This window comes from Hyperoodon ampullatus, assembly GCF_949752795.1.
Source record: "Hyperoodon ampullatus genome assembly, chromosome: 1".
Lineage (NCBI taxonomy): Eukaryota > Metazoa > Chordata > Mammalia > Artiodactyla > Ziphiidae > Hyperoodon > Hyperoodon ampullatus.
This window is the reverse complement of record NC_136914.1, coordinates 12,604,538-12,623,890: the sequence shown is the minus strand read 5'-3', so window position 1 is coordinate 12,623,890 and position 19,353 is coordinate 12,604,538. Positions and strand designations below refer to the sequence as shown.

Below are 19,353 nucleotides of genomic sequence, written 5' to 3'. Positions count from 1 at the left end.
AAAAATTACCTGGAAAATAAGAAGCTAAAGTGTCATTATTTAATTAACAGCAATTTAGCTCCTATTCCTTGCAAGTGAGTTTTCTATGGTAGAGGTTACTCTGGAAGCACTTTCCTTAACTTTTATGGACTCTAAATTATGAAAGAATTCTGCTTTCTTCTGGGGGCCTAGTGAGGACATTATGGGGTTGGTGAGCCCATGCTCTGCCCAGAGACTGTCTGGTAGACATCACACTGGGCCATTCCTTCCATGCAAATCTCATTTCGAGAATATCGATTTATGGATCTGGGCACAGGCATTACTCGGTTAGAATGACCAAAATGGCATTGGTGATGACACTTACAGAATGTCAATGGAGCCCAGACAGTGTCATGAATATTGCTTAGGAGAAATGTACTTCATTCCTACCCAGAGGAAGGAAATCTAAAGTGCCCTCATTGATTTTCTTACATAGGATTTCACTCCACCCTTGCTCCTAAAATCAGGTCAATTCAATGAGAACTTTGAAAAACACATGGACCTGAGCCAGACTTTCCCTCATTCTTTGTGATCATGAACTTCTCACCATCAAGTTACTTCCTTCCATGGTGTCTCATCTTCCTATGTCTCCTATACAGAAAGTCCTTGCAGGGGTGGCCATGCAGTGGTCATGCAATGTTGGGAGGTCAGTTAAGCAGACACCAGCCTCTCCCTACCAGAAACTCTGCCCAACCAGCCCAGTGCCTCTCTGTAGGGCTGACTCTGCTATTGGGTTTGGTCTGAAATGTTTGGACCAATTTTGAGAAGCTGCATTTATCCCCGATGCTCCCTATTTAGGTTATGTAAACATCATTTTTAAAAAAAGGAGAAAGAGGAAAAGGAAAGGGAAAAAGAGCTGTCACACAGAACCAGTTGTAACCATATCATGGCTGTCGTTATAAATACAATTGCTTTCTTTTGGCAAGCTAATCTGCTATGCTAGCAGTTTTACCTGATGAAGGGGAAAATAAAAGAATGCAATAAAGTAAATTATGGCTCACTTCAGTAGTACAAACACTGCCCTTCTGTGAAAAAGGCTGGTCTGTTTTCAGGCCCAGGATAACAAGATTGGAATCATTGTGGAGAAGGCAAATCCCTTAAAGCTGGGCTAGAGTTGATCTGGATTCCTTGGGGGTTCTTAGACGTTGGCTTAGAGTGAGATAGGGGTTTCTGGGGCAGACTTTTAGCCAAAACTAGAGCCCCAGAGAGTTGAGTGTATGGCAGAGCACCCTCATGGGGCAGGGGAAGGGTGGGGCTAAGGTGTCAATAGGCTAGCAGTGGTACCAGGACCTTGGAAAGCGTACTGGTCTAGAAGTCAGAAACCTCCCTGTGCTTTGGACCCTATGACCCTATGAGTTAAGGTTTTCTTTTAGTTAAATAAAGAGGTGTTAATGGTCTCTGCCCTAACTCTATTATAGGCTACCGTGAGATGCAAATGAGACCGTATATGTAAAAGAGCTTTGTAAACAGTAGAATGCTTTTCAAAGTATTATAATAAATGGCCAGTTATTTCAGCCATTTGTCCATAGTATTGGGTTTAAGTAGCATTAAAGAAAAACCAAAAAAACTTAAAGAACTAAGAAGCTGCATCAGATCCTCTTGCTATGGAACTCAGTTTCTTTTTTAGCAACTGGAAGAAATCAATCCTTTTGGAATGCAAGTTCTGAGGGAATTGCAGAATTGTCTTCTTATAGAGTGTCTCATTCCTTTGGGTTCTGGCAGAGGGAAGTTCTGTGCTTAAAACTTGACCCTGGTCTAATTATATTGTCTGGCTGGGGTAGCAGAGCTGGTTGGCATTTGTCCCAAGTGTCTAGTTGATGAATATAAATGGGGATCAGGACATTTGAAGTCAGAATGTCACATTTAACAAGGTTATTAGAGTTCAAGACATCCTTCTGAAGGTGGCATTTGCTCTGTTGAAAATATAACAGAAAATAACACATCAGACATTTATCAATGCTGCCACATCTTCTTTCATGTTTCCTTCCTTTAATCCCCTAGATGAAGTGATAGCTAATTTTTGGCAGTTCATACACAAAAATCCAAAGTAATCAAAGAAAAATGGTTAGAATGCACCATCAACAAACTCTGAACTTAAATTTTATATAATTTTGACTAATGTGAACAAAGTGAACATTTTTCTTTAAGTCCACAATGTAGTTTCTTTGGTACTGTAAAATTTTCTTTCATTATTTTAAATGCATATACCGTATCTTAAGTAAGCTGGATGATTTCTAAGTAGGTATACATTTATGTACACACTACCCAGATGAAGATATACATTGTTTCCATCACCCCAGAGAGCTCTCTCCTGCTCCTGTCCAGACGATATCCACTCCCTGCCATGAATCCGTCATTAGGACTTCTGTCACCAAAGATTAGCTTTGCTTGTGATTGAATTTCACATAAATGGAATCATAAAGTATCTATTCTTTTTGCCTGGCTTCTTTGGTTCAACATAAGTTTTTTCAGATTCATCTGTGCTTTCATGTACATCGATCGCTGGTTTTTTTATTTCTGAGTAGTATTCCAGTGTATGACTGTACCCCAACTGATTTACAGATTTTTCTCTTGTTAGACCTTGGGGTTATTTTTTGGCTATTATGAACAAATGTGCTATGATGACCATTCTTGTACAAGTCTTTCTGTGAATGTATGCATTCACTTCTCTTGGGTATATATCCAAGAGTGAATTTGCTAGGTTAGAGGATAGTATATGTTTAACTTCAGTAGAAACTCACAAATTTCCAAAGCAGTGGTGCCACTTTAAACTCCCACCACACTATATAACTTAATCTGGCAGAGTATGTAAAATTACGTTCCTGAAAAAATGAGTTTTTAAAATAACAGTTTTCGTAAATAATGACTATTGAGTGGGATGCCTATATCAACATAAATTTCAGAGAAATTTGAAAAATGCAGTTAATTGCTCAGTTGTTTTATTATTATTTTTTTGGGGGGGGTAAAGAAAGATGAAAGAAGAGGAGATAAAAATTCATAAATTTTATAACTTTTTTCTATTAATCCAAAAGCATCATAAAAAACAAAAATATTTAAATGAGAAAAAACACTATTTACCAAAACATGAAAACAAAATGTTAAAAATAGTTAATACCACATTTTATCAGTTCTATGCCGTATCATTTTCCTCCCCCATTTTAACATCTCTGAAATCAGGAAGCATCTTACCATCAATGACGATTTACATTTACAGTAGATATGCCAACTCAAAATTGTTGCTTGCCATCTGGTTCTGAAAGAATGAAGTCACTAGCTACTTGCTGACCTTCAACAAACCCTGAAAGGAGTTTGGGGTGGAGACCAGGAATGAGGCACTCTGTGCTCTGGGAAAAACTGGCAGAACAGGCCTTCAGACAGTTAGATATTTTCAGGAGAAGATTCAATGAGCCCAATTCCTTGCATCTTCTCATATCTAGAAAAGCACTAAAATCATTAATGGAGACATCTGCTCCTCGTGGCTAGCAGCCACCTTCTTGTGACCAGCAGCAACCTTCTTCCAAAATGTGTGCTTGATTGCACGTATCTCCCTTCACCAAAATCACATATATTCTAACCTCCCCCTTCCACTTCTTTGGAACAGTTCCCTAGAGGTATCTGAGGCTGTCCCCTGGGCTAGAGTCCTCATTAAGCCCCAAATAAAACTGAACTCACAACTCTCACTTTGTGAAAATTTTTCGTTGACAGATGCGACATGTGAAGAGCTTAGGTTAATCAAGAATAATATCTCAGAGAAATCAAAGACATGGGAATTAAAGCTAAGTGCTACCTTTGTATTTGGCTACTAGATGAGAAAGATGGTTAAAAATGGTACTACTTCTTGGTTCCAAGAAAACACTAATGCAAGCACATCCTGCTAGTATGGGGTGTAAATCATTACCACCTTTCAGGAAAGCAGTTAGACAAAACTTATCAAGATCTTTTGGAAAGCATTTTTGACGCAGGAAGTTGACTTTTAGGAACATATCCTAAGCGATAAACACAGAAAAAGAAAACAAAACAATTGAGATCATGATTTTATAATGATGAAAACTGGACGCAATTTAAATGTTGTATAATAGGGGGGACAGTTAAAGAAACTCCAATAATGGACCATTATGCAACCACTAAAATATTTTAAGATAATTTCTAAAGTTACTGGAAAATGCTTACTTTTTAATATTAGATGAGAAAGTAGAATAAAAGTTATATTAATGGCCTGACTCTACAATGTTTAACAACATACATGGGATGCTTATATATATACGTACATCATAAAAATTAAATATACTAATATTAATAATGATTATTTCTGGGTGGTGAGATTATTATTCTTCCTTACTTCTTTATGCTTTTCACCATTTTCAAAATTTCTTACAATTAGCAATGAAACACTCATAGTTATTTTAAAAATATAAAACGGCAGAGAAAAGAATGACCAATAATCCAATTTGCGTAACATGGGCATGAAAGAGTAAGTCAAATCTTATGAAAATCAGCCAATGTTCACCACTTTTTTAAAAAAAGGAACTTGGAAAAAAATCTGTTCCTAATCAAGCGTATGTAACAGGCACAACAGGGTAAAGTTAGGACAGACCATTTCTGCCTGGCTAGAAAGCATCCCTTCGTTTTCCACTTCGCAAGTTATAAGGCTCAGAGTCGGAATCCTGATCACATTAGAGTGTTTTGTAAATTTTTTTTTTACCCGTAAAGAGGTTGGAATCTTCTGTTCACACAGACATTCAGTTCATTTGACTCATCTTAAAATTAGATGGGTCCTGGGCTTAGAAACCTTAAGGGGCTAGTGTCTTTTATTGGGCTTTCCATAAAACTCGTGATGTTTGAAGTTTTCAAATATTAAAATGATATTCATTTCTACATCAGGTTATAATTCTTCTTTATGTTATGTTCTTTATTATGATCATGTTGTGTCTGGTAGGGAGAGTGAATGAGAGCCCCTAAGTTCACTGATGAATATCAGAGTCCAACTGTGATGTTGCCTTCAGTCATCGTTAAAGGACCCAAGACCTGGATCCTGGGAGGCTGTGAACTGCCCCGGTGCATGGGTTTGGTTGGAAGCATCCAATGGGAACAAGGAAACTCTCTGGGACACAGTGAATAAGCAGAGAGAGAGGCCCATCTGATGCAAGCCACTGGTGGTAACGCACTTGTCATGTAGGCACGGTGCTCTCACCTATATTAGGTCCGTAAATCTTAGTAATTTGATTTTAAGGAGGCTGGTCCTTGGCAGGCAAGTCACTCTGGAAGGCTTAGGATTCGTGTTTGTTCAGAAAGCTTTACAAATGGATCCCTCTTCTGTTTGCCATGTACCTTTTTACTAGATCTCTACCAGAGCTGCTTCTCTTGTAGAGGAAAATGTCACCTGTCCTTACGGACAGGAGTTAATGGATTGTTAATGGATCCATTGTTAATGGATCTGAGGGGTCAGTAAGTAGGTCCATGTTAAAAGTATACATACATCAGTCACATCAAATGAGAAAGGAAAGTAGCTGGTTATTTGGGTAGATGGACAAAGATGACGTATAAGCCTCTTGTCAACTGTAGATACGTGGTATCTAACAGACCTCCACTGAATTCATTGAATTAGAAGACCAAATCTAGGCTTTGACTTTTCAACAGCCTTCAAAAAATTCCTTTTCCAAATCTCCAGGCCTATCCCTTTTAGTATCTCTCTAACTGGAATGTCATTAGAAATTCCTTTGCAAATTAGGGTATGTATTGCCCCGATTTGCACATACAAGCTTTATTTGTCCTTCTCTATTAATTTTTTCTGTACTTTAACAGTAACTATTTATTCTGTTTTCTCTTTTCAGTCTGGCATATTATTGTGTTAAATCTCCATTTCATCTCTTTCAGCACCAGTGTGGTTAGTCATGTTCTGATCTTTGTAAAAATGTAGACTCAAGTTTCAAAGAAGAAAGAAAAAAGAAACAGTATGATATATTCTATGTCCTGAATTACTAAAGAGATCTCTTACACAGATACAATTGAAATTTAGCCTCATTTCTAAAACAGAGAGATGAGAAAGAGGAAAGGTAGCATAGCATTTACATATAGAATCCAACAATTGTCTATCTAAAATGGAACTCTGACTAAATGACCCAGTTATGGGATTGTTTTGGGATGAATAACTCAGAAGAAAGTTTTAAAAAGATAAGCCAAAGCTGGTCTTCAAGTTTTTTCCTTTTTTTTTTTTTTTTTTGAGTGAGAAAGAAAATCTGTTCCAGCGTTTGAAATCTGTTTCTTCTGTTACAGTTTTTGAATAACAGTGTGCTAACCGCTGGATTTTTTTCTATTGTTTAGAATCCAAATGGAAAGATATGAGAATGTTTTAATTGCAAAGAAATATAGATGTATCTATGAGTCACCATCTCACAGGGGCAGCTATTTTCAAGTATTCCAAATGGCTGACTCATGCTAGGTTTACCTCCAGAATCTCTCCTGACTAGATCCTTCTCCCTATATGCCCAATGCCAGCACTCCAAGTCAGGCTGCCAGTATTTCTTGCCTTGACTTTGCCACAGTCTCCTAACTGGTCCCCTTGACTCCATTCACATCACTTTAAGCCACGTCCCACATGTGCCAGTGTGCTGTGTATAGAGCACAAGCTGAACCCATCAGCTGGTCTCCCAGGACTTGGCTATAACCTCAGCTCCTCAGCTGGGCATTCAGGTCCTAAATGATCTGATCCTACCTCTCTACCATTATCTTGACACGTGCATTATATTCTGACAATTCCAGGTTACCACTAGTTATCTTTGCTTGGAATATTCTTCTTAGATATGACTGACTGGAAAACTCCTTCAGTACCACTTTCTGGAAAGTAACTAGGCAATTTGAATTTGTAGCCTTAGAAACAAAGAAATGATCCAAAGTGTAACTAAGGTCTACACACACATAGCTAATTTATCACAGCCCTACTTATAATAGCAAAAAAAAGTATGTGGGTATGGAAGGGGGAACAACATAAATGTCCAAAAAGAGTCAAATAAATTATGACTTAGGGGATATTATACACCAATTAAAAATGATTATTGTGAAAGTTTTAAACACATGGAAAATGTTTATTCTAGAAACGACTTAAGGTGACCTTAAGAGATAAAGATATCCAAAAAGATGCCATAAAAGCAAAAGAAGAAAGAAAAATAAGAATAGAGACATAAAACAGAGTCAGGGATGAAGCTTAAAAAAAATCCCTTTTGGCTATGGAATGGGCTCCAGATTTGGCTGTTGGCTTTCTATCAACAAACATAGAAAAAAAAAATCTGGAAAATAGCACAGTTTCGTATCCACAATATAAAAACATTCCTTTGCTCAGGAGAAATGCAGGTATTCCATATGTGAACTGCTCTGGTGAGTCCTCATGATGAAATCAGAGTAGAAAATCCTAACAAAAGCCACAATGGCAAGTTTCCTAAGATTGCTTCTTACAGTATTCCTGATAAAATCAGTGGCAATTGCACCAGCCAGTTCAATTCTCTTGTAAGGAGTGAATATGAAATAGTGCACATTCTTAATTTTCTGTGAATCTACCTTGTTACAGAAACACATTTTAGAGAAACAGAAGGACTGAAGTATATTTCAATTAATCTTCATAAAGAAACAGTTTTTTTAGTCATACTTCTGATACACTTAATGAGTTTAAATTTGTGCTCGCTAAAAAAGTACCCGGAGTCCAGCCAATCTAGCTGGATAATTAAAAATAGACTTATCAGAATGAATGACTAAGGGGCAAGAGTAGAAACAGGGAGATCAGTGAGAAGGCTACTTCAGAAAGCCAGGAAAGAACGGATGGTGGTAATGATGTTAGGAATAGTAATAGGAATAGTAACAGTTCTAATAATGATGGTAAGAGTAACATCATATTAGTATTGTAATAATAGCAATAACAATAATACCAGATATATACAGAATTATCATTCACTATCAGGTTTCGAATTGAATATGTAAAAATCAATTTTTAGCTAGCTAACTTAAATTAGATTCTTGAATCAAAACTAAGTTCCTGGGCGTTTCCCTGGTGACGCAGTGGTTGAGAGTCCGCCTGCCGATGCAGGGGATGCGGGTTCGTGCCCCGGTCCGGTAGGATCCCACATGCCGCGGAGTGGCTGGGCCCGTGAGCCATGGCCGCTGAGCCTGCGCGTCCGGAGCCTGTGCTCCGCAACGGGAGAGGCCACAACAGTGAGAGGCCCGCGTACCGCAAAAAACAAACAAACAAACAAACAAAAACTAAGTTCCTTCACTGACATTTTCTTCTGTTAATAAAAAATCAAGCCTAAATTAAAACACACACACACACAAAACTCCACGCTGGGGGAATGGAGAGTTATTGTTTAATGGCTACAGAGTTTCAGTTTGGAGATGAATGGACAGTCTTCATGGTGGCACAATAATTTGAATATACTTTATGCCACTGAAATATAAATGTAAAAACAGTTAAAATGATCAACTTTATGCTATATATATATTTACCACACACACACCCCACCTTCCAGAATGCTCTACCAGGTAAGCTTGCTCAGGACAAAACTGAATCCTGTTGTGAAGAGGGCGGAGCCCAACAAGCCATGGACCTGCAGAGCCACACACTGACCTGGACTCCCGGCTCCGAAATACACACCAAGTCCTGATTAAAAGGGCAGCCAGTGTCCACAGCACTTGCCTCCTATAGTTTCCCCCCAAGAAGCACTATTTACAAAACGTAACTACAGGAGCTAATTTGTAATCATGAGAATTTTGTATAGGAACTGGTGAAAAGTTGGAGGCACGGCTACCAAAGACAATGACTTGAGCATTAGAGGATTTTATCTGTAATCCAACTGTGACAATAATAAGTCAGCAGGACATGCTGCCTCCATGGGGCCATTAGTACCCAGCCAAACTTTGTTGTCTGTCAGAAACTGCTTTTCTATCTCTCTAGGGGGCTGGGGATGATGCAATTTGAATAGCTCATCGATGGGTTACTATGGAATGAGCTAAGGCGAGTTAGGACACATTCTGGTTTTACCCCAGAGGACAATTCTGACTGGCCCATGAAAAGACCCGGATTCTTTTTTTAAAAAAATAATTAATTAATTTTTGGCTGCATTGGGTTTTTTTTTCCTTTAATTTTTTATTGTGGTAAAGTAAAATATACATAATATAAAATTTACCATCTTAACCATTTATAAGTGTACAGTTCAGTGGCATTAAGTACATTCACACTGTTGTACAATCATCACCACTATTCATCCTCAGAATTCTTACATCACCCCAGACTAGAGCCCTGTACCCCATGAAACAAGGAATGCTTCACGAATTTGCGTGTCATCCTTGCGCAGCGGCCATGCTAATCTTCTCTGTATCGTTCCAATTTTAGTATATGTGCTGCCGAAACGAGCACAAGACCCTGATTCTTGCGGACTTAAGAGCCAACATCCCAGCGTCTTTGGTTGATTTATTCAACCTAGACTTTGATCAGCTTCTGCCTACAGAGTCAGAGGCCAAAGGAAGGTCATAATGAGCAACAAATAACTTAGTCCTATTTCTAGCAAATTCTTTTTTTTTTTTTTTTCGGTACATGGGCCTCTCACTGTTGTGGTCTCTCCTGTTGCGGAGCACAGGCTCCGGACGCGCAGGCTCAGCGGCCATAGCTCACGGGCCCAGCCGCTCCGCGGCATGTGGGATCCTCCCGGACCGGGGCACGAACCCGCGTCCCCTGCATCAGCAGGTGGACTCTCAACCACTGCGCCACCAGGGAAGCCCTCTAGCAAATTCTTTTAATGTTAAGTGAAATGAGCAGGATATTAAAAGACAGCAGGGTATTAACTGATGTTGACAGTAGTATCTCAAACTTGCAGAAAATAGGCATAGGAAATATAAGGAAATTATAAAAATGTTAGCAGTTGTTCCCTATATGAGGGAGTTACGCAGATGATTAAATATTTATCCGCTTTACAAATTTTCTATAATGAGGATATAATGGGAAAAACAACCATGGTTAGAAAATATGAAGACATTTCTTTTTTATTTTTATTTATTTTGTTTTTTGTGGAGCCTTTCTTAACTTCCTTGTGCCTGGTATTAGTTCCTCCAAATTTTTAATTCATTTTGCTATTATTGCTGCATATATGTCACTCTGTATTGTGATTACCTATTTGAATTCCTATCTCTCCCTCACTAGCCTGATTTCCTTTACAGCAGGGAACATGCCATTTATCTTTTCATTTCTGGTACTTCACACTATTCCTGGTATACAGTTGCTACCAAAGAAATGTTTGTTGTTTGGAATAAAGCATTTAGTTACTAAAAAGGTTATGTCAAGGGCCTGCTTGTTGCCAAGGAGCTTTCATACTTTTTCCTAAATTGTGGGGAGAGTTTGCAAACAAAGGAAAAGACAGTAGTAGAAACTAATATCTTCCCAAATTAGTGATAACGCTTTAGTGATAAATTAGAGATAGGAAAGAATTGTATACACACGTAGAGAAAGGATGTATACATTGCTTTGTTTTTAAAAAATGACAAACATGTAGAGAAAGGATGCGTACACTGCTTTGTTTTTAAAAAATAACAAACAAGGACGTTTGCTCTGCCCAAGGAGATCACGCTCTTTCTGAGATACGGCGTTTGAAACTGGGTAAATAGTTTGAGATGAATAACCATTGAAGGACAGTGGGGACACCATACGGTAAAAGCCAAAGAAGAATCAGAGAGTCCAACTTCTTCTCTGGACAAGAGAAGACAACAGAACTTCAATAAGATATCTTTTGTGGCTAAAAATCATCATCGCAAGTACAGATCTTAGTCACAAAAAACAGCCCTAAAACGCAGTGTGTTGTATGTTTTGGCATAGGTATGCTATGGCAAAAACCACAGTTCCTTGGAAAATATCTTAGTGGTGTATTAGGATCAAATCCAAACCACAAAAGTTAGACCTGAGATGTGCTGTTGTGGTCCCTCCCTCACATGAAACGCGGGTGTCCAGGCTCACCCAATGGGGAAGCTTGCCTCCAAGGGCTAGAGAAGGACCCTGACAAAGAAAGAACAATGGGGGAGAAATGGCACATGAATATGTGCACAGTTTAACTTTATTCATCACCATGACTACAAATAAAGAAGAAGAATCACTTATTAATTCATCCTAATTTGTGCAAGTGTCTTTAAAAGGGACACAATCAAGAGAATGTTTTTGAAAAACTCATGGTATGAGCCTGGGTGATTTGGAAAGACACCCTAAATGGCAACCATAGAGAAGAGAGGCACCCAGCATGTCAGGAGTTAGGAGGCCACCGAAAAGATTGTGAGAGGGCCTCCCTGGTGGCGCAGTGGTTGAGAGTCCACCTGCTGATGCGGGGGACGCGGGTTCATGCCCCGGTCCGGGAAGATCCCACATGCCGCGGAGCGGCTGGGCCCGTGAGCCATGGCCGCTGAGCCTGCGCGTCCGGAGCCTGTGCTCCGCAGCGGGAGAGGCCACGGCAGTGAGAGGCCTGCGTACTGAAAAAAAAAAAAAAAAAAAGAGTGTGAGAGAGGAAAGAATATGCTGGAACATTTTTTGAAACAGTTTTTACTCCAAGGAGATGCAAAGAATTCTGTGGATGAGTCAGCCTGGAAATAATTGGTAAGAAAGACTATGAAGTTCATAGGAGCAAAGGCTTAATAATACCCCAGAGGAAATTATCTAACAAAAAAGCAAATGCCAGTGCCTTTGTTTGATAACATCCATTAGTGCAAACTGTCTGGCAGAAACCAGCAACAGGCATAAATATCTTGATTTTAAAAGCCACATGGAAAAACTGGATGAGCTCTTCAAAGAGTAGGCCTGTGTGTCTAGTTTAAGATCAAACAGCAACTACAACCTGCGTTTGGTAATGCTCGATGTATTTGGTATTTAAAGCAGGGCCCACAGGAAGGAAATAAAAGCAGATGTACAGTGAGGAACTTGAAGCAAAAAGAATCAAGAAATGAGCTGAGAAGCAAATGATGATGTAAAAAGGAGGAGCCTGAGGCCAAACTAAATTGGCCTAGGGCAAGTGTTAGCATAAATAAGATGAAACTTCCCAAAGTATTTTTTTTTTTTTTTTTTGGTGACAAGTACTAACGTGCTATTTTTGTCTTCGTTAAAATTTCTAAAAAATATACTATAAAAGCAGATCTGGAATAATATATCATGACAATTTAAATACTGCTGAAGCAATGTAATTTGTCATAATTAAAAACTGAAATCAGCCAAATGGTCCACAACAGGGGCCTGGTAAATTACACTGTGGTACATCTGTGACTTAGATATTATGCAGCCTCCAGCAATTATATGCAGTAACATGAAATATACTCATGAAAGAGCTCTAATTGAACAAGCTATTTTATACAGTATGAATGATGGAGCTAAAGTAAGCCTATATATAGTTCTTTTTTCTTTTACTGGAGTAAAATTGATTTACAATTTGTTGTGTTAGTTTCTGCTGCACAACAAAGTGAACCAGCTATCTGTATACCTATATCCCCTCCCTCTTGGACCTCCCTCCCACCACCCCCCATCCCACTCATCTAGGTCATCACAGAGCACCGGGCTGCACTCCCTGTGCTATACAGCAGGTTCCCTTAGCTAACTATTTTACACATGGTAGTGTATTTATGTCAAACCTAATCTCCCAATTCGTTCCACACTCCCCTTCCCCCCACTGTGTCCACATATCTGGTCTCTACATTTACGTCTCTATTCCTGCCCTACAAATAGGTTCATCTGTACCATTTTTCTAGATTCCACATATATGTGTTGTTGTACAATATTTGTTTTTCTCTTTCTGGCTTACTTCACTCTGTATGACAGATTCTAGGTCCATCCACATCTCTACAAATAACCCAATTTCGTTCCTTTTTAGGGCTGAGTAATATTCCATTGTATATCTGTGCCACATCTTCTTTATCCATTCACCTATCGTTGGACACTTAGGCTGTTTCCATGTCCTGGCTATTGTAAATAGTGCTGCAATGAACATTGGGGGTACATGTGTCCTTTTGAATTATGGTTTTCTCAGGGTATATGACCAGTAGTGGGATTGCTGAATCATATGGTAGTTCTATTTTTAGTTTTTTTTTTTGTAATTACTTTTGTAAAGTTCTTTGGATTCTCAGGGAAAAGATATTATTTACCTTTAATTTTAGCTTTGGATATTTTTAATTAGTAGGAGTCTCACAGGGCTCTAAGCCAGCTCCAAAGGAAAGTAAAATCAAGACTTTCCTTGTGCATAGCTATGAGGCTTTATAAAACTCTTAACAAAATGCTGCAGAGAGGAAAGATGCTAGCGGGAGAGGCTGTCTGTAGTTCACATACTGCCATTCTTGGCCAGCATTTCTAGGAGTCACCAAGCAAATACCAAGTATAATGTCTAGAGAGAGAATTTATCTATAGTACCCTCATATGAAGGACGCTGCCAAGTCTTTATGTGTCCCAATTTATGATTTGTTCTTAGAGACAGTCAACCATCTATAAACTAAAGAAAGGGAATCCCACCTGAAGGCTTCAGCTGGGGCCACCAGAGTGTGCTTTCCTCAGGCTGGTTTTCCTACTGATCACTTTGCCTGAGAGCATTTCAAGCACAATCCACTCCCCTTGGAGTGTCTGCATCTATTTGAGTATCTTGTTCCTTTTTGTCACTTTGAGATTTTGTCACTTTGAGATTATTAAACTAATTCCTCTAAGGCATATCCTATTTCTTTTGTGTTTCTAATAAATAGTTCTTAACATCACATTGTTTTATGACCGAATGGATTGTTTTATATCTTGGTGGTGACTGTGTTCTACTTTATTTCCTTAAATACTGTTAGAATTTTTAAAGCCAGTATTTCCAAGTGAAGACTCTTTGTTTGAGGCAGTATTTACTTTTTATTTTTAGGACACCTGCACAGATGCAAAAACACTAAAAAAGCTTTAGGCAACTTTAAAATATTTATTTTATTGAAACTTAAATTTATTTAATGTTAACTGTATAAAAAGAATCTAGACACCTTAACGGTGAATTTCACTTGAGGGAGAGGGATTAGGGTTCTATGAGAATCACCAGTTGGCAGTTTTTCCAACTACACATGCTGGCATCCGCCCCTAGATTCTAGAAGTTTGGGGGTGATTGTCACATTCTCTTCTTGTCAATAAAAAATAAAGGGGAATGAAATCTGCCTTTGGCTTCCTACTGCCTCCTGACTGTATTCTGGTTGCTGATCCCTTCATGATCATTCAGAAAACATTTTTAAGAGTTTATTATTTGAATTAAACTAGCACTTGTAAAAGCGAGTATGATGCTGAATATTATAGATCTGTTGTTAAAAAAAAACTTGAACTTGGAGCTACATCATCAAACTGTGTACAAGAGATCCTAGGTCACAGCAGCAGTCTCCTCCCTTTGGTGCAAAGAGGATCGGAAAAATATTTCTGATGTGACAAGACAAAATGTTTTCAAGGAGAAAGGTTATACAAAAAGAATGAGCTGGTCGGTGGTTTCTTATTCGAATACGGCACCGTTGGGGCAGACTGACCTCGCAGGGCTAGGCTGAGCAGGTCGGAGCCAGTGAGGCTAGCAGACACTCTCCACACACACCCCAGTCAAAAGCAGGCAGCCTAGCCACTCACCGGCAGGGCAAGATCCGGACCACATCGTTGGGCTTGTACCCTTCAATACAAACTGCACAGTTGTCAAAATCAGGCTCGGTTTCCTGCAACAGAGACAGCACAGATGAGCCTGCTTTCCTACCTTCAACTCCTGTAAACACACAAATAACAAGCCAAAGGAGAGCTTGCCTGGAGCAAGGCTTTCAACTGTCTCGGTGCCCGTTTTCTTAATCCATAATTTATTGTACACTGGTTTAGTTTCTATTCCTTCCAACCTCCACTTTCTGTTTCCGGGTGCCACTGCAAGAGCTTTTGTGAGGGAACAGTTTTTGAATGTACCATTACTAATAATGCTACTTATTATCATCAGAGGTGACATAGCAAAGTCTCGAGGATGAGAAATACTATTCATGGAGAATTGTCAAAATGATATTTAATTTATCCATTCCTCGGGAATCTAATGTATACAACTCTTATATAGTGGTTCCAGCTTTCTTTTCAAGTACATAAGTCTCTTTCAACATCCCATAATACATTACTTATGTAATAGTCCTTGTTCTTTTATTATCCTGTTGGAGGATAAAAAGTAATGAAAAAATATACTTTCTATTTAGTGATACTTTTAAATGAATTTTATCCTATTAAGCTCAACAGTATTTTTATATAGTTGAAAAACAGCAGCACATAATTAGCGAGACTAATCAATTATTCATACTGGAGACAATACCATATACAAGTAGAGTTGTGAATCTCTTACGATGCCCCAAGGAGCCCCATACCCATGTACTGCAATTCACTGCTCTAAAATTTCTCCTTGGGAGAACAGAGGCCTTGAGAGGCTTGTGGGCCTAGACTGGCCTACTTTGCGGTCCTTCCTTAAGATATGCTTCTGCTTTTGGCTTTATGTCATCATTCTACAGCTAGAGAGATTGTTGGCTTGACGTTGGGGTTCTAGAAACTCAATTTCAGAGAGACTAAATATCCTTCTTGCATTTGCTGCAGACTCAAGGGGATGACATCACTCAGCACATAACAATCTTCCTTGCAAGGATTCATGGAAAAACTTTCTCAAGCTGTAATACCAGCAATGGCCATTTTGTTTTCATCTTGTGGGACACTGGAATAAGATAATTAGACTTGTTTGAATATTGAATATTGTTTCCTTCTTTGCATTGGCTTGCTGGAGAGCCCCAACTTAAATTTGGGGACCCATTTCTGCTATATGTTTCAGGTAATGCATGTGTATACTGATTTCATCCTGGTTGCGTCTACTTTTCCTATACCTACTTTTCAATTCTTCCTCCAACTACTTTGCTGTCCTATAGTATGCATTTTATAAACTGCTTTAAATTATGTTCAATAATGATGGGTATAATAACAGATGTTCACAGGAGAACTATTAGCATGTATTTCCCTTTCTCATCTTCTTTTCCACACTGGCTGCTAGGAAACTCGGGAGCTTCTCTGAATAGCCCCTCGCCAAAAAGAAAAGAGGCTGTTACCTTGTCACCCTTCTTGATGGTCCTGACCTGGAGCTTGCTGATTGCTTTCTTTGCTGCATCTCCCAGTCGGCGCTGAAAAACCAAAAGCTGCTTGTTAGTAATAAAGACTTGTCATTCTTAACTTTGTGTCTGATAGCATTCAGTAAACCAGGGCAGCTGTGTCTGAAATCATGCACAAGTGGAAGGAATGTTGAGACGACGGCTGGAAGAGATGGGGCAGTGATACCTGTGCACAGGGATTTGACTCATCACAGCCTACTAAAGAGCTCTGTCATCAAGAGAAGCTCTTCACGTCTGAGGTTAAGCAAGTGGAATACGACATGGAAGAATCCTGCCCCACAGTGACTCCAGCACAGGTCACATCCACGCAGATTAGCAAAACAAACAGACAAACAAACAGTTCCCTAATTTGTCACTCTAGCCACTCAATTTGTGGCATGGAGATAGCCAATTTGGAGTAGTTGGAATAATCTCTATCTCTTGTTCACAGGGTATATTGTTTGCATATTCCTTTCAATTTGGAATTTTTAAGCAATTTCCTTTGATTATCTAGACCCAACTTAGGTTTATATTTGGTCTGTACTATCCTATCCTATCACCTTGTTACATGCCAGTTTCACCTCTTTTGTGTGTGTTTAAGTGTGAGTGTGCACATAGGAAAATACATAAATCATACATATTCAGTTTAGCAAATAGTTATAAAGCAAACAGCAACCATCATCACCCACGTTAAGAAATAATATATTATGCACTCCTTTTTTTAATAGAGGAAGTTAGTATCCTAATGCACCCTACAATATTACAATAATAGGGCCACGAGGAAGAATGGGAGAGGAAGAGGGTGGGGAGAGAATTACGTTTTAATCTGTCGAGGAAAAAAATGGTTTGCTTGTGTGCTTATGAATTTTCCACCTACTGTAATCTTCTCAGGTATGTGTATTTCTAGTCTGTAACAGAAGTGTATTTGCAGCAGTGAAACATATTTGAAGGACTAAGATAAATAGGGCAAACATTTAAAAAGAATAATCATCTGGTTTCACTAATTTTGTTTCTTTTGGAAATAAAACTCTAGCTTCTTTCTTTTCTTTAAAATAGTGAGCATATACTAATGAAGAGTTCATTTAGCCTAAGTACCATGCTAAAGCTTTGTAAGCTGTATCACTATTATCCTTACAACAGCTCTATGAGAAAAATACTATTTTATAGAATGGAGACTTAAAGAGCTTAAGTAAATTGTCTAATATCATAGAGTTAGTGCCAGGTCAGTCAGAATCTGAGTAAAATTAAGTCTGAATTTAAAACCAAAGCTAAATTACCCCTCTCTCATTTTTTCACCAATTACCCAGTCCACCGACCAGGCAGTCAGTCAATCACCAAACACCTACCCAGTCAGCCAGCAGCTAGCCAGCCAGCCAACCTACTAATCAGCTAGCTAACCAACCAACATCTAGCCAGCCAGCCAGCCAACCAGCCATTCAGTCAACCAGCCAAGCAACTAACCAATCAGCTGACCAACCAATCAAAATCTATTAAGTACCTGTCATACGGCATGTCCCTAAGCATACCCCAATTAGAGTAAATAGGGGTGCTATTTACTTGTTATATATTTACTTGTTACATGCTCCCCTTGTCAACTCATTTTTCTCTTTGATATCCTGTCCTTAGTTTCTAAAATAATTACTGGCATTTTTAACAGAAAAGTAAGCTTTGGTTGTTTCCTAAAAGGAGACCAACATACACTTCAGACCCATAAGGAAATCCATGAGTATTGAGCAAATTAAGGTGGTGGGAAAAATAGGAAGAGGCTATAATGATAGATACCAAGGGGGAACATACAGTGAGAGGAAAAGAAAAGAACTGAGATGAAACTAAACAGGATGCAACTCTCTTTCCTTTCCTCTTCCTCTAGCTGGTGCCTAACCATCCTTTGGTCTTAACTCAAGCCATTTCCTCAGGAAGCTTCTCCCTCTTCTTCCAGGAGAGATGACCCCTCGAGTCCAGATCCTCACAGCTCCTCGTACCTTCGCTTCACGGCATTGTCACAACATTTGCAAGTTGATGTTTATTTTGATGATCAACTCGCATTCCACTTCGCTCAAGTGAGCTCCCTGAGTGCACGATTGGGTTTATTTTTGCTTCCCCTGGTGTCCCCAGCACCTAGAATAAAGCTGCCTTCAACCAGTGACCTGTGATCATTCCACACATATCTCGGATCACTTATTTTGTTCCAGGCCTAGCTCTGGGTTTTGAAACAATGGTAGTGAAAAAATATATACACCTTCCTGCTCTCTGCAGCTTACTATCTAATGGAAACTCCATAAAGGGTTGATAAGTGAATAAAATCTTAAATCCAGAGATTTTTTAAAAGCACGAAATACAACCTGAGAAATTCAGCCAGCTAATGGGAAAATTTATGGAAAACTATAAGTAATACATGTGATAAGGTAAGCAAAGCTTACCTATACTTCTTTTGAGGAGGAAAAGGATTGCGTTTTGGTAGGGACTAATGAAGGATATGAAAATCTGCCCTGCCAGGGGAAAAATAGATGATCTAGATACCTGGAAAATATGGAAAAACCAGCTTCTGAGATATAGATGATAACTATGGGACCAGGGAAAAGCACTGTAAAATTTAAAAAATGCTATGACCATTTGCATGTAGCCAAATTTTGTCAATAGAGGCATGTCTCTATTTCTTCTTAAGTGACATGAAAATCAGAAATACTGACTTCTGAATAAAGACGATTGTCCCACTTTCAACTATTTTCACACTAGTATTATTGGATTTCCAAAATGCAAACTAATGACAGAAGCCCATAAACATTCTCAATAAAATGGCCCAAACAAGGAAGTTGTTGCTGTTGTAGTTGGTCTCTTCTGTCTTTGGGATTTTAACTGCACCGAGTATAAATGAGACGGAAAGCTACAGACCTTGCTCAAACCACGTCTTGTATGTAGTTGAGCAGAGAATCTAGGGACTGCAGCAGAAGATCATCACAAAACAGACTCTTTCCTTCATGCTCCTTAGAAATGCAGAGTGATGTGATGCTAATGGAAGACTTAGGGACCACATCAGGGAGAGGTAGGGACCACCTTGGGCAGATAGGGACCACCTCAGGTTTGTACAGACCTGTTGTTTCAGGCAGGTCTTCCTATCCCTTCTCCAGGATGCTCCTGTAGATTTTCTCTAACCCAACCAGATCCAAATCATATTATACTTTTCACTAAAAATTG

The 19,353-nt window shown here is 39.0% G+C and overlaps 1 protein-coding gene across 1 annotated transcript in view; it reads right to left on the bottom strand.

Moving 5' to 3' along the window:
• RNF150 (ring finger protein 150) overlaps positions 1-19,353 on the bottom strand; it is a gene marked incomplete at both ends in the record, with an annotated part of 250,070 nt that overhangs the window by 59,416 nt on the left and 171,301 nt on the right. Inside the window, 2 exons of the mRNA XM_079707553.1 lie at positions 14,639-14,721; positions 16,120-16,191. Of these exons, the coding sequence (XP_079563679.1) occupies positions 14,639-14,721; positions 16,120-16,191 (155 nt within the window). The remainder of the gene's footprint in view (positions 1-14,638; positions 14,722-16,119; positions 16,192-19,353) is intronic.